The following is a 16,604-nucleotide window of genomic DNA, read 5'->3' as shown; positions in this document are numbered from 1 at the left end:
GTCTTCCTTTGCTAGATCTTTTTTCATAAGGGTTATCACAAGTCATCTCCTGTTTTGCAGATATCTGGGGTGTAGCGCTCCCATCTTAATCCTCCAGGCCAGACTATCCTGTTGATTGGATCAGAAATTAATTCATCCCCAGATATTTCTAATCACCATTCTGTTCCTGTCTGGCCAATTTCTGCTGTTCTCTTTAACACTTCCTCCTGCCTTAATCTTCCTCCTAGACTGGTTTTCCATTCCCTTTGTTTCTTGCAGGCCATTCTTTGTTCTGGTCTGGCCTGTGTCTCCTGTGCTACTCACCACCTCCTTCAGTTTGAGCATTCCTCCAAAATCGTTTTCTGCATTTCCTCTCCCTGTATTTGGGAGCAGACCATTTTGCTCGACCAACTTTGCTCCATGCTGTGATTGCCACTTAATCATATTCCTCTTTTTCCCTGAACCATGCAGTACATATAAACTTATTAATTAATCATTTCTTTCATAATATTTTAACCCCCAGATTCCAACACTCGCTAGGACCTTATTTGGGGCCTTCATGTAGTGGGACTTCAGCACCTCGACGGTGGCCTCGTACGTCGGGCTGTCTTGGACGATTGCGTACGCCTTCATCCCTACCCTTGAGATAAGTGCCGACCTCTGGAACTCGTCTGTATGAAAGATTTCCCTGGTCAGGTTCAGGTAGGACTGGAAGCAGTCTATCCAATATGTGAACTCCTCAGCGTGTCAGGGGACTGGGGGTCTATTAACAGCATACTGGGCTTGAGTAACGCCTCCATCCTTGTTTGTAAGCTATTAAAATTGTAGCGTAGGCAAAAGCTCACACTCGACTGGAGGGAGAGCAAATGCATTTATTAGCTTACAACACAGATAGGGTTCATGTACAGGCTTCAGAGAGGTTCTGGGTTTAGGTGGGAAACCAGGGTTATATATGAAATCAGACTGCTCAAACTACAGGGGAATCACGTTGCTCTCCATTGCAGGCAAAATCTTCGCTAGGATTCTACTAAATAGAATAATACCTAGTGTCGCCGAGAATATTCTCCCAGAATCACAGTGCGGCTTTCGCGCAAACAGAGGAACCACTGACATGGTCTTTGCCCTCAGACAGCTCCAAGAAAAGTGCAGAGAACAAAACAAAGGACTCTACATCACCTTTGTTGACCTCACCAAAGCCTTCGACACCGTGAGCAGGAAAGGGCTTTGGCAAATACTAGAGCGCATCGGATGTCCCCCAAAGTTCCTCAACATGATTATCCAACTGCACGAAAACCAACAAGGTCGGGTCAGATACAGCAATGAGCTCTCTGAACCCTTCTCCATTAACAATGGCGTGAAGCAAGGCTGTGTTCTCGCACCAACCCTCTTTTCAATCTTCTTCAGCATGATGCTGAACCAAGCCATGAAAGACCCCAACAATGAAGACGCTGTTTACATCCGGTACCGCACGGATGGCAGTCTCTTCAATCTGAGGCGCCTGCAAGCTCACACCAAGACACAAGAGAAACTTGTCCGTGAACTACTCTTTGCAGATGATGCCGCTTTAGTTGCCCATTCAGAGCCAGCTCTTCAGCGCTTGACGTCCTGCTTTGCGGAAACTGCCAAAATGTTTGGCCTGGAAGTCAGCCTGAAGAAAACTGAGGTCCTCCATCAGCCAGCTCCCCACCATGACTACCAGCCCCCCCACATCTCCATCGGGCACACAAAACTCAAAACGGTCAACCAGTTTACCTATCTCGGCTGCACCATTTCATCAGATGCAAGGATCGACAATGAGATAGACAACAGACTTGCCAAGGCAAATAGCGCCTTTGGAAGACTACACAAAAGAGTCTGGAAAAACAACCAACTGAAAAACCTCACAAAGATAAGCGTATACAGAGCCGTTGTCATACCCACACTCCTGTTCGGCTCCGAATCATGGGTCCTCTACCGGCACCACCTACGGCTCCTAGAACGCTTCCACCAGTGTTGTCTCCGCTCCATCCTCAACATCCATTGGAGCGCTTACACCCCTAACGTCGAAGTACTCGAGATGGCAGAGGTTGACAGCATCGAGTCCACGCTGCTGAAGATCCAGCTGCGCTGGATGGGTCACGTCTCCAGAATGGAGGACCATCGCCTTCCCAAGATCGTATTATATGGCGAGCTCTCCACTGGCCACCGTGACAGAGGTGCACCAAAGAAAAGGTACAAGGACTGCCTAAAGAAATCTCTTGGTGCCTGCCACATTGACCACCGCCAGTGGGCTGATAACGCCTCAAACCGTGCATCTTGGCGCCTCACAGTTTGGCGGGCAGCAACCTCCTTTGAAGAAGACCGCAGAGCCCACCTCACTGACAAAAGGCAAAGGAGGAAAAACCCAACACCCAACCCCAACCAACCAATTTTCCCTTGCAACCGCTGCAATCGTGTCTGCCTGTCCCGCATCGGACTTGTCAGCCACAAACGAGCCTGCAGCTGACGTGGACTTTTTACCCCCTCCATAAATCTTCGTCCGCGAAGCCAAGCCAAAGAAAGAAAAAGATATGGGCCCCCAGGAGAGGAGCCAGGAGGTGGGACCAGTCATTAGTACAGCACACTTCTAGTGAATCCTAGCTCACTACGGAGGGGTGGTGTGAGAGATGAGTAAAGCTAATATGAAAATATGAGTGATGAAGAAAGCTAGTATGGCTATATGTGTAATGAATAAAGCCAGTATGAATAGGATAAGGGTAGATAATAGAATGTAGGAAGTAAAGTTAGTCTGGATATAGAATCCCCAGTGGGTGAACAATTGGTATTAACGGGCTTCGTTACAAATTCAGCCCCAGACATTAGAAGGAAATTGCAGAAGACTGAGGATTGTACATGTAGCAGAGATAGAGTGAATACATATGCTAATGTTCACAGACAGGCTGCAACTCACAGGTTCAGTGATACTTATGCTAATGTTCGCAGACAAGTTGCAACTCACAGGTTAAGTGACAAGAAACACCCCTCCCCAACATGGTCTCCTGTAAATCATCCTTTGGGTCACACAGACATTCGGAATGTTAAGAACCACCACTGTAAGGGGAGTTCCAGTTGTAAATGACGACGTAAGCTGCTCCAGAACACTACAGCTGCTTGGCATTTAAATTGTTTAATCAGACTCCAGGCAGCCTTGGAGATCATCACCGAACAGACAGTGATGGCCCTGAATTTATGGACTGAAGAACAACGACATACGAGGCATAGTTCAACAAAACCGCCTGGCTCTCGATTACTCGTTGGCTGCTGAAGGCAGCGTTTGTGAAAGACCGGTTAATGACAATGCTCACAACAGTCAGGCGGTTAAAGACACTTCTTCACGAGTTCGAATATCTTCCCATGCCCAGGTTCAGACTCGGCAACCGTGGTCTGGTGTGGGATGGACTAGACTTTTTATTGGTAACTGGAGTCTGATACCCACAGCCCTTTTAGCAGCTGGACTCGCTATTCTGGCCATTATGGTGCTCCCCTGCCTAAAGACTTGTGTGCAGTATTTAATTCAACGGACCCCTCGTCAGATCACTATAACCCAAAGGATGTATGTTTCCCAAATTCTGTCTGATGATGCTGAGACTGCAATTCGTTTACTGACTCGCTGGGAAAAAGACCAAGTTTACAAGTAATACATTCCAGTTGATAATTCACGAAGTGTAGCTAAAAGAAAAGTGAGGATTGTGAGAGATGAGTAAAACTAATATGAAAATATGAAAGATGAAGAAAGCAAGTATGGACATATGTGTAATGAATAAAGCCAGTATGAATAGGATAAGGGTAGATAATAGAATGTAGGAAGTAAAATTAGTCTGAATAAGATAAGGGTCTTCTATTTAGACAGAGTCAGCAAGTTCTGCATATGTAATTAGTAAGCCTTAGAGACAGAATTAGCAAGTTCTGCATAGAGTTAGTAAGCCCTGAGGTGAATAAGGACAAAGGCAGGTGAATAAGGACAATGACATGATGGGACACAGGATACCCCCTGGTCCTCCAAGTTCACAGGAGCACGTAGGCAGACAGGATTGCCCAATGCCAGGAGGCAGAAGAATGAAGAATGTTAGGGGGGGGGGGAGGGTACCTCTCCACTGAAATGAACTGTATAAAAGTTGGGTGAGCCCCAGTATGTGTGTGTATTCCCAGGGTAAGGGGAAGCACCCAAGTTTGCATTGTTGTATAATAAATGTTCTTTGTTCTTAATTTTTGTCTCGAGCAAATTCTGTGAAGGTACTTCTGTTTCTCACAGGTGGCAACATTATAGAGACCCTCAGCACTCTGGTTATGATCTCTTCTTTCTGTTCCCTTCAGGCAGAAGCTGCACAACTCCAGTAACTCCAGGTCCAAAGACAGGTCTTATCGAGCAGCAATCAGTCCTTGATCCTCCCAATCATCTAACCCTAACCAGAAACTTCCCCAAGACCACTAAAACATCTGTCCTTTGATAGTTATCATTTCTTTTTCTGTCTTGAATTCGTGTTCATTTATTTCTTTTCTCATCTTCCCTGTTTTGGTGGCAGTAAAAAAAAATCATAGTATATGACAATAAACTCAAATTAAACCTTGAACTGCATTTGCCTCCATTACGACCTGCCACACAACCAGTATTCTCTGTGTAAGTATTTTTGTCACACTTGATGATTTGGTCTTTCCTCTTCATTCTTTGTCCCACGGCTCTTGACTCCTCTGCCAATGGGAACGCTTTACCTTCAGCGGATCTGCCAGAACCCCTTTTAAATTTGAAAACCTCATTCAGATTGTCTTTTTAAATTGCTCTCCAAGGTAGCCATGCCCAACCTCTGCTGTTTATTTACATCCCTGAAACGACTGGAGTAAATCTCCCTTTCCCAATTTCTAAGTTACCGCCGCAAAATGTGGAAGTGTGGCTCAACCAAGGCTTCAGACGGGGCTCCGCCCGATCGATTCCCTGTGCTTCTAGGAGCACCATCTCAATCTGCGCCGTTTCTCCCAAAGAATCACGTACATTTACTTTTTTCCCCCCTTTTCAGAATTCATCCATTAGCTTTCTGTTGACTGTATGCTGTCGCAATGCAGTTATATTTATTGTTCATCTCAGTATTTCAAGAAAATACGAATAAAATTATGTCATTTTCAAAAATCTGAACTTCCATCGTTGGAATTATGAGAAACAGAATTCATTACGAGTCAGGGGCTCAAGTGCAATTAGCCGACAAGTTAATTGTCAAATGAACGCCAACACAAAAATACATGATCAGTATCAGAAGGCGCAACTTCGTGCTCTCACTTTGCTCAGGGACAGGGGACAAGAGAACTCTCGGTTTGGTTTTCGTTTCTCGAAACGCTTTCCCCAGTCCGTTCACACACACACAAACCCCCCCAAGAATAAATGTTCAGAGGAACGGGGGGGGGGGTGGCGCAGGAGAGTGGAGGAGAGATGCTGGTGTCGGGACGGGAGAGCGGTAAAGTTGAAATGGCATTTTCTTCCCCCCCCCCCCAACCCCCCCCCCTGCAGCTCCACCAATTGCAACAAATGTTGCAAAGCTCCGTCTGCCTCCATCCGGGTCTCGGGCTGGCCAGCTCGCTCTCCGGGAGAGGTAACAACATGGCGGAGGTAAGGAGACGGCGGACCAAGGGTCCGGACCGGGGCTGCAAGCCAGCGGAGGAGCCCCGGCGCCGGCACTCCTCGTCGCTCGCACTTCAAAGGGACGCAAACTTCGACGCGGCCACTGCCGGGGCTGGGCCGTGGTCCGATCGATGGAGGGAGTTTGGGGGGGTGGGGGGGGGATCGCCGGCGGCCCGGCTCTGGGCAGAGACGGGGTGGGGATGTCGGAGCCGGGCGTCGCTACAGGCCGCCGAGCTTCTCCACCCAACGCAGTTCCCTGTGTCTACGGCTGGCGTCGAGGAGGCGGAGTTGTGAAGGAAGAAACCTGGAGGGCTGGCGAGACGCTGTTTCGCAGCTCCTTGGGCGATTGACTGGGAGAGAGGAGGCTCTCTCCGCTGCCTGGGGTTCAGGCCGAATAACTTTTAGACAGCGAAAAAGATACAACCTGGCCAGAGGGACGGGGGAAAGAACCGGGCTGCTGATGCAGATGGGTTGAGGAGAAAACAAACGGGCGGGGCGGGGGGACGGAGGGGGAAAGTGAGAAGTGCAAACAAGACGAAAGGAGTGGGAGAGGAAATCAAATCCGTGAAGAACATGGGGGGACCGGTGGAGAAAAAGACCATTAGAGGAAGAGTAAGGGGAAAGTGTAAAGAAAACCCGGGGGTGGGGGAGAAAAGAACAGGAGAGCCTGTCAGGGAAGTCCATAGATCAGAAAAGGGAAGGGACAGGGTGGGATGTGGGTCAGTGGAGCAAAGGGTGGCACCGAAAGAATTGCATTGGGCAGTAAATGAGGAGATTTGAGGAAAGGCAAGAGTTTTAATGCATGGAAAAAAAAAATCAATGGATTAAGCAATGAAATGTGATTTCAGTCAAGACCTTGCACAAGGATTAAGAGAAGAAATTGCCAGGGGGTGGAGGGTGTTTGTGAATGGTGGAGGGAAAGGAAAGATGAACAAAGGGGGAAGAAACCTTGGCAGATGAGCAAGTCTGTGTGGAAGTAAAACACTGGGGGCTGTGGATTACCTGAAATTGAAATAGTCCATTTTCATCTCAACCCAAGCAGGATACATGAAGTTGTTCCAATTTGTATTTGGTCCAAGAACAGACAGGTCAGTGGGAATGGTAAGGACAGTAAAAAGGACATGCAAATAGAAACTTGAGATGATCATTGCAGATAGAATCCAGGTTCTCTGCAAATGGGTTGCCTCGTCTGTGCTTGGTTTCTTCTGTGCAGTGAGTACCAATTGCAGTAGCCAAATTTAAAGAGTTACAAATGAATCTCGACTGAACTTGGAAGTCCTTTAAGGTGATGGAGGAAGTGAAGGAACAGGTGTTAGAATTCCAACAAATGAGATAACCAGGCATTGTTAAGGGAATATAGAAAAAAATAACCATAAAAACTGATAAATTGTAGAAAAATAAAATGGAAGGTAAGGTACAAGAAAAGAATTGAAGAGGAAAAGAGCCAAAACCAGCAACCTGTATTGGCAACAACCAGAAGTGGAAGTGAGATGAGGAATTTTGAATTGGGGATAGATAAAGTAGCCAGATAGAGTTCTAACCAGAGAGATAAAAGAAAAATTTTCTATCTTTAACAGAGATAAGAAAATGCCTGAAAACTCTTGTCAAAAAAAACTGGGGAGAAAACTTAATCTTTCATGCACATGACCTCTCATGGAACAGAGGTACTGATAAGGAAAAATATTAACAATAGACCAGGGCATTTTTAAAATCCAAAATGTGCTAAAATTAATAACAGAAAATGCTGGAAATAGCAGATTGGTTAGCGTCTTTTGAGAGAGAAAAAACACGTTTGATATGATTAATTCTTAAGCCGGATCATTGAGCTGAAATGTTAGTTTTGTTTCTCTCTCCAGAGAATGTTACTTCTGTTCAATAGTTCCAGCACTTCATGTTTTTTCTTTCAGACTTGCAGCACCTGCAGTATTTTGCTATGGAAACACATTTCAGTTAGAGTGAGAGCATTGAGAGGTTGTGTATCCTTTCTCAAAGATGAGGCAGCATAAAGAAGAGCTAATGAGGAAGGTACTTTAAAACCAAAGTAGGCAGAGATTTTTAACTTGAAATTCCTTGCTTCTGCTGGAGGACAGGGTGTATTTTGTCAGGGGAGAAGAAATAACAGGACATACTGAACTTCAATCAACAAATTATGCAGGAGAAAATATGGTTGAAGTTATCTGCCAAGCTGTAACATTTTGTGTAATCACCAAATCTGCCAAACCATTTCAAAGATTGAAGAATTCAATATGGAAATTGATTTTCCATGATCTTGCTTAAATGTAATAAGCATGGTAGAAGCCAATTCCAGCCATTTAAACCTGTGCTGACCAATTCCATTCAAAATTGGCCTATAACACTGCATGTGAGGGTGGAAAGAAAGCACCCAGGGAAAACCCACGCAGACGCAGGGAGAACGCATAAACTCCTTACAAAGCGCTGGATTTGAATCAGGGTATTTGGCATTGTGCTAACCATTACACTAACCATGCCACCCTTACCTTCTTTAAGAACAGTTGAGAAAGGAATAAAATCAGAATTTAAAAAATGACGGTGATTTATATGAAACAATTTTTCTAGAGGAAACAGTTTTAATAGAGAAATACCGTAAATTTGCTCCACATGCAAAATTGACCATTGTTGTGGTTTGAGTTTATTTTTCAGGCAAATTTCCATGATTATGTACCTGTTTGCTGGCTTTCGAAGAGACCTTTTTTAATTACACCAATGAAAATTGGAAATGGTTCTTTTTAGTTATTTAAATCATTTTTTGTCTTTAATAGTTTTTTGCAGATTTAACAAAACTGGAAATCTTTCACCATTAATATTTACAGTAAACATTTTTGCACAACTATTTACTAGATGATACACTACCAGATTGCATGGTTATGGAAAAAAAATGTCAAGATGTACAAGTAAATTTGAGTAGAAACTTCAGCAAAAATAATTTAAACTAGTGTAGTACACAGACATGCTGGAAAAATTCAGCAGGTCATGCAGCATCCATAGAAAACAAAGGATAACGAAAGCTTCAGGCCTGGGCCTTACCTGATGAGGGGTCCAGGCCAGAAAAATCAATTACCCTTTGCTTCCTATGGATGCTGTATGATCTGCCAAATTTCTCTGGCATGTTTGTGTGACGTTTGCAAACTGGTATCTCCTTTGCCCATATCCCCAAGACTAAATCTTGATTCTGATGCTCAGTGTTTGATGTATTTTATGTATGAGATGTGAATCTTTTGTTAATTGATGCATTTCAAAACCTTTTCTTTCAGGCTTCCTATGGAAGTTCAAGTCCAGGTATGTGCTGATCTACTTCCCCTTTGGATGCATCCTCTGTCTTGTTTTTAAAGGGATTATTTTTAATTGGAAGGAAATAACATGCAATATATTGGCTCCACCCTGTAGTTGAAGTAAGCATGAAATCTGAAGTTTGGTTATTTGTTATATCTGGACTATAATCATTTAAATGCACTTTTTTAGTATGGTGGTTTTTGGGTGGTAATTCTTATCTCTCAAGTCCATTGCAACAACTAGTGAAAATGTGAGATTTCATCAAATTTATTCAACCTTTGTTAATCTAATTTTTATCATCGTATGATGAGATCTGGAAAGTTTGTATCTTTTTTATCTATATTTTTAGGCTTTCTGTTACTTTAATTTCAGTTCATGTCTAAATGGTCTTAAAAATCTAACATACTTAGATCAACATATTGGGCTAAGAAATGGAATACAATTATTAATATTTAAAATCTGAAATTACAGTATAACAATGGCAACCTTTCTTTCAGGCAAAGAAACTTAATTTTTTCATTAAATTTCTTGGCTGTGGCATTTAATCAGCATAAATACTGATGATTGTCTCTCACAAATCTGAAAAATTTAAGATACTATTCAACGAATGAGAGGAACCAGAAGAGATGCTAAGTTAATTCACAAGAAGTTGAGGCAAGTGATGCTCTTGTTAGGTTTATTATGAGATCATTTATTTTAATTATTAATTCCACTTCCTTGTGCCTGATCTTACACTTGAAATTTGTGCACTAGTTGTTTCTTTGCTTTGGTTAGGCCATATTTTTCTAGTTTTGGAATCCAAAATGTTTGCATCTGCAGGCATTTTCAGTTACCACATACCCAATTGAGTGAATATGGATATTTTTGTTGCATGAACTGAACATAACATGGTGTTGGATAGGATTTTTCCACTTTTTTTGTTGAGTTATGCATCAAAATAAGAATCAGTTCTGCCGCATGGAAACAGTCCCTTCGGCCCAACATGACCATGTCAACCAAGCTTGGCCCATTTGCCTGCATTCGGCCTATAACCATCTAAACATTAACTATTTGTGTACCTGTCCAATCAAAAAACCCCAACCACATAATCCCACCTGATTGCGTTTAGTCCATATCCCTCTAAACCTATCCTATTTATGTATTCATCTAAATATTTCTTAAATATTGTAATAATACCTGCTTCAACTGTCTCCTGCAGCACCTGTTCCACACACTCAGCATCATCTGTAAGAAAAAAAAATTGCCCTTCAGTTTCCTATTAAATCTTCCACATCCTCTGGTAACAGATTTTGTTTCCCCCCCCTACTTTGGGCAAAAAGACTCTACATTCATCCTACCTATTCCTCTCATGATTTTGTACCCTGTGAGATCACAGTTCATCTTTGTACGCTCAAAGAAATAAACTCAAACTGCTTAACTTCTCCCAATAACTCAGGCCCAAGAGTCCTGGCAACACCCTCTCCAACTTAATAACATCTATCCCATTGTTATAGGGTTGCAATCTGAGAAACCATCCACTACCACCCTCTTTCGAGCATATTCTGCATCCATTTGGCCAGCTCAACTTGGATCTTTTTAAATTGTATTTGTATATTGTATGGTAGAAGCAAATTCTGGCCATTTAAACCTGTGCTACCAAATTTCACCGAAATTAACCTACAACCCTGCAAGTTTTGGAGAGTGGGAAGGAAACCAGAGCACCTGGGGAAAATCCACACAGAAGAACAAACAAATTCCTTAGAGACAGCACCATATTTGAACCTGGGCGCTGTATTCTGCCCTGGCAGAATCACTTGGGATTCTCATCAAGCTTGTCTGCCAAAGTCATCTCATGCCACCCCTTTAGTAATATTTAAAATCTCTGGACATCTATAGAATAATGATTTAATGCAAACTGCATAGTTTATTAAAATTAAATCGTAACATCGCATTTTGTGAGATGCTCATATGCCAGCAGAAGTCAGTAAACAGTGAAGCAATGCCCACATCTCTGGTTTGAAATAAGCTAATAATTAATGAGTATGCAAGGAATTTGAAATGTTATGCATATACTGTATAAATGTATAATTGGTATATTTGGGTGGCATGGCTAGTGTACTGAAAGGGCCAGTTATTTGTACTGCATCTCTGAATTAAATGGAAATACAGGTTTATGCAAAATTTCCCATATCTTGATAAAGGGCTCTAGCCTGAAAAGTCTGTTATGTATTTTTACAGTTGCTATATAAAGGACCTGCTGAATTTCTCCAGCTTTGTGGGGTATTTTTTCTTTTATGCATATTGTAAACCTATTATGGGTCACGCAACATCTGTGGAGGGAAAGGGGTGGTCGATATTTTTATAGAGATCATGTATCAGGACAGAGTAGATGTTCCTGTCATTTGGCAACATTTGTCTCACTCCTACCCCTCACATCATGATATTGTCTATATCCCCTATCCAGGAGTGTTTCGAGGGAATGGCAGGCATGGCCACCTGAAGGCTCCCCACCCCAAACCGGCTCAGCACTGCTAACACCCTGAACATACAAGGAACACACCTAATTGGTACACTCGTCCTCCTTCCTCATCCTAACGTTCACTCTCAATACAAGGAAGGTTCCCCCCCCAACCGCTTAGCACCGCCAATGCCCCGGATGTACAAGGAACACACCTAATTGGTACACTCATCTTTCTTCCTTGTCCTAATATTCGCTCTCAATGATACAATGGCAAATACAACGTGGCAGCCACCAAGGCCAGCTCTCACGAGATCTCCTTGTTGCTCTGTATTTTGACATATTAGCCACCCCTGCCATAATGTTCTCTGGTTGGATGGTGCCTCAAAAAAATATTAGGTGGTGTTCCTCCAGTTTAGGGTAGCTTGTTTGCATAGCTGTGACCCTGCCCCTTTCACTCAGTTCTAATACAGGGTCTTGGCTGTTGCCTCCACTGCCTGACCCGCTGACTTCCTCCAACACCTTTTTTTGTTTCGAATACCAACAGCTGTAGTCTTCTGTGTCTCTAAGCTTTGGGCTTAGAGTCATGCATACTTTTTTTAATTCTTGTTATCTTTTGATATTTCCTCAAGAAATTCAAGGTTATTTAAATAGATATGCCTGTTTAAATTTGTGTTTAAATTGTTTCGTTTTGAATAAAATACTTTGGTAAACACATTTCCATTCACATGCTGTTAAACAGGAACATCTGCAGGCACTGGTTTGTTGTTCAATACATAAAAATGCCAGAGAAACTCAACAGCATCTATAGGAAGTAAAGGGTAACTAATGTTTCGGGCCTGAGCCCTTCCATGAATTTATGAGCAAAAAGCAGGTAGGTTCCTGAATAAAGAGTTGGGGGAAGAGAGGGGCAGGGGCAGGAGCTCATGTTAACAGTTAAAATGTCATAAAGGGATATTGATGGGAAAAAAAACTGAGTAGTGTTGGGGAAGGATAGCCCTCTGGAGAGGGAAGGGAGATCTGGAGGAAAGGAGACAAAGCATTAGGGAAAGAGGGAAACTTTGGTGAGGGGTATAACAGAAACTGGAGAAGTTATTGTTAATGTTCTCTGGTTGGATGGTGCCTCAACAAAATATTAGGTGTTGTTCCTCAATTTTCTTGGTAGCTTGTTTAGCAGTGCATGAAGCCATTAATAGAAATGTCAGTATGGGAATGGGGTGTGGAATTAAAATTGGAATCATTTTTTATTGTCATGAACATGTGCCACAAAATTTTTGTGGCTGTCCACTGGGAGGTCCCCCATTATTGCAGCAGACAGTGCAAAGGTGCTCTTCAAAATGATCTCTCAATCTGTGTCCAGTCTCTCTGATACAGAGGTGCACCAGATACAGAAGATGACTCCTGCAGAGTCACAAGTGAGGAGTTGCTTTGTTTTTGAGGACTGTTTGAGGCCCAAATGGTGGCAAGGGAGGAGAATGTGTGCAACTGTAGCATTTCTTGTGTCAAAGGATGGGTACCAAGGGGGTGATTACTGGGAAGAAATGAGTGGACAAGCACACATTGTGCCTGAAGATCCTGATTTTTTTTTTTTGGTTTCCTAAATTTGGATTGTGTTTCTGTCACAGAAAAGTCATGGGACATTGGTGAATGTTTGGGCATTCCTGCCAAACATTTATTTTGCAGTTTTGTGGCTATGTTTTCAATGGTGGGTTTAAGCTGCTCATATGCACACATTTGGGATAATCGTGAGGGAAAGAAAATTAAAAGGTGTTCATCTTGTAAAATGTCCTGTTATATAACATCACTAGATCGCTACCTCTGCCCTTGTGCTGAATCATTTTAATACAGTAGGATGTTAGTGCTAACACAAGTTTTCCAAATTTCTCAATCCTTTTGACAAGTATGTCAAAAATTTGGATACAATTTCAAATTTGACATATTAAGTTAAAAGTACTCCTGCAAACTAAAGATGCAATTATGAAAATGGAACAGTTTCATTTATGATGGAAACTACTTTTGATTGTTAATCAAAGTGTTCAGGGAATCCATTTCTATCCATAATTGAGATCTTTTACAGCTCAGTTCAATAATCGGACGTGGATCCTTGTGGAGCAGGAATAGGTTTGCAAACTATTTTTTTTTGTTTGGGATGTTTTGGTCGGCTTCATAGAAACTATAATATATTCCCTCATGCAGTTTTAAATGGGAGTTTTCAGCTGTTAGAATTTCCATCTATTTGTAGGTTGCCCGAATACCATTCCATCTCAAAATTTCCTAAAATGCATCCACTTCATTGTTAAAATTATTTTCAGATCTTCATTTTCTTCTTCTCCTTTCATGCTTTAGAATTGTAGAACACTACAACACAGAAACAGGCCCTTCTCGTCTGTGCCAAGTTATTTTGCCTGATCCCACTGAACTGCATCCTGTTCACGTCTATCCATACTCCTCCCTTCCATGTACCTCTCCAATTATTTTCTTAAATGTTAAAATTGAGCCCACATTCACCACTTCAGCTGGTAGCTCATTCTACACTTCCACTACTCCTTAATTTTCCCCTTAAGCTTTCTTCTTTCCGCTTTGATGTGTCTTTTAGCTTGTATTTCACCTACCCTCAGTGGGAAAAGCCTACATGTATTTACTCTATCAATACTTCTCATAATTTTGTATACATCTATAAAATCTCCCCTCATTCTTCACTTCAGGCAAAAATGTCCATCGATTTAACCTTTTCCTTTAACTCAAGTTCAAGTCCCAGCAACATCCTTCTCTGCACTCTGGCTTATTGATACAATTCCTGAAGTTAGGTGACCAAAACTACATACAGCACTCCAGATTTGATCTCACTACTGTCTTATACATCATAACACTCTCTATACTTATAATCAATACATTGATTTATACAGGCCAATGTACCATAAGCACTCTATGACCCTATCTATCTGTGATGCCACTTTCAGAGAATTACATATCTGTATTCCAAAATCCCTCTGCTCATCACCCTACCATTTAGCATGTGTGTCCTACCTTCGTTTGTCCTTCCAAATGCAACATTTTACATTTATCTGCATTAAATTCCATCCGCCATTCTGCAGCCCATTTTTCCACCTGGACCAGATAGCTCTGCAAGCTTTGAAAGCCTTCCTCACATTCCACTACACCTCCAATCTTTGGCATATGCAAACTTGCCAATTCAAATTTCCACATTATCAGCCAGATCATTAATATAGATGACCAACAATAGAGCTAGTACTGATTCCTAAGGCACACCACAAAATCATAGTATTCCAGTCTGAGAGGCAATCATCCATTATCACTCTCGAGCTTCACCCATAAAGCCAATGTTGAATCCAGTTTACTACCTCACCATGAATACTGAGCAACTGAACCTTCCTGACTAAAGTCCCTTGTCAAAGACCTTACTCAAGTCCATGTAAACTACATCCACAGCCTTTCCTTCATCAATGTTCCTGGTAACCACCTTAAATCTCTACAAGATTGGTTCAACGCGATTTGCCATGCAGAATGTCACATTAACTATCCATAATCTGGCCCCAACGATCAAAATACTTGTATGGAGTATCTGATCTCTTGGAACACCTTCCAATCACTTATCTCTACTGAAGTCAGACACACAGGCCTCTATTTCCTGGGGAATATTTGGAGCCTTTTTTAAACAATACAAGCTACCGTCCAATCCTCTGTCACTTCACCTGTGGCTAAGGACATATTGATTTGGCCCTTGTGACCAAGGGGATTAGGGGGTATGGGGAGAAGGCAGGAACCGGGTACTGATCAGCCATGATCATAATGAATGGCGGTGTAGGGTTGAAGGGCCAAATGGCCTACTACACCTATTTTCTATGTCTCTGCCAGGGCCCCTGCAACTTCTGCACACCTTGTCAGGCTGGGGATTTATCCACCCTTATTCGCTTTAAGATGGCAACCACCTCCTCCTCTTTAATCTGTACATATTTTCACCTCACTGCTTCTTTGCCTCACTTCCCTAGACTTTGTCAGCTTCATGAGTAAAAACATGCAAAAAAAAAACAAGATCTCCCCCTCTCTCCTGGCTCTATACACAGTTGCACACACTGATTTTTAAGAGGAAAAATTTTGAACTTTTACTCTTAATATACCTGTCAAAGCCCTTGGGATTTTCCTTCACCTTCTCTTCCAGAGCAATGTCATGTCTGTAAGCCCTCCTGATTTTCACTTGAAAGTACCTTGTTGCCTCTACCTGCTTTACCACATTTCTTCTTAATCAGATCCCCAATATCGCTCAAAAACCAAGGTTCCTTATGCCTGTTAACTTTTGTTTTAATCCTGACCGGAAATTACAAAATCTGTACTCTCAAAATTTCACATTTGAAGGCCTTCCACTTACCAAGCACATTCTTGATAGAAAACAACCTATCCCAAACCACACTTTCTAGATTCTTTAGTTTCTCAAAATTGGTCTTTCTCCAATTTAGAATCTCAACCCAAGGACCAGACCAATCCTTATCCATAAGGAAATTTAAACTAATGGCAATATGATGACTGGATCTAAATGGCACTGTTAGCATAGCCTTTACAGCGCCAGTGATTGGGACCAGGGTTTGAATCCCACATTGTCTGTAAGGAGCTTGTACGTTCCCCTAATGTTTGCGTGGGTTTTCCCCGGAGGGTCAGGTTTCCTTCCATCGTTTGAAATGATGTAGGCTAATTGGGTGTAAATTGGGCAACACAGACTCGTGGGATGAAATGGTCTGCTACCATGCTGTATGTCTAAAACTAAAATGTAAAATCTACTTGGTACCTGTCCTAACTTGTTCTCGAATAGGAGATCCAGTATTGCACCCTGCCTGGTTGGTACCTCGATATATTGATTTAGAAAACTTTATTAGTCCCCCTCCAGATCCGATGCAAACCATCTCATCTTCCCTGGAAGAGAGCCCAATGATCCAGAAATCTGAAGTCCTCCCTCCTGCACCATTTCTTTATCCACATGTTAAGTTGCATTATCTTGCTATTTCCCATCTCACAAGCGCATGGCATAGGCAGCATTCCTGAGATCACAACCCTGGAGATCCTGTCCTTCACCTTTGCACCCAACTCCCAGAACTCTCTTTGTATGACCTCATCATCCTTCCTAGCCATATCATTGGTCCATGCATTGACCATGATCTCTGGCTGCTCAACCTACCTCTTGAGAATGCCATGAGCACGATTTGAAATATCTCATTCTGAGGCACCTGGGAGGAAATGCACCATCCAGGATTCTCAGTC

The 16,604-nt window shown here is 42.5% G+C and overlaps 1 protein-coding gene across 17 annotated transcripts in view; it reads left to right on the top strand.

The window, feature by feature from the left end:
• The window catches only part of LOC138757315 (mesoderm induction early response protein 3-like), a 152,277-nt gene that overhangs the window by 59,077 nt on the left and 76,596 nt on the right, over positions 1–16,604 (top strand). For 2 of the 17 annotated variants that reach the window (XM_069924426.1, XM_069924432.1), the window contains exons 1-3: positions 5,516–5,593; positions 8,878–8,902; positions 9,394–9,550. Coding sequence is in view for 4 of the 17 variants with exons in the window: in XM_069924422.1 (XP_069780523.1) it covers positions 5,208–5,441; positions 8,878–8,902 (259 nt within the window). In the remaining 13 variants the exon portion in view is untranslated. The other 15 variants (XM_069924433.1, XM_069924436.1, XM_069924431.1 and 12 more) reach the window with 14 other exon arrangements.

Source organism: Narcine bancroftii, chromosome 3 (genome assembly GCF_036971445.1).
Source record: "Narcine bancroftii isolate sNarBan1 chromosome 3, sNarBan1.hap1, whole genome shotgun sequence".
Classification (NCBI taxonomy): Eukaryota; Metazoa; Chordata; class Chondrichthyes; order Torpediniformes; family Narcinidae; genus Narcine; species Narcine bancroftii.
This window is presented reverse-complemented; position numbering and strand designations above follow the sequence as displayed.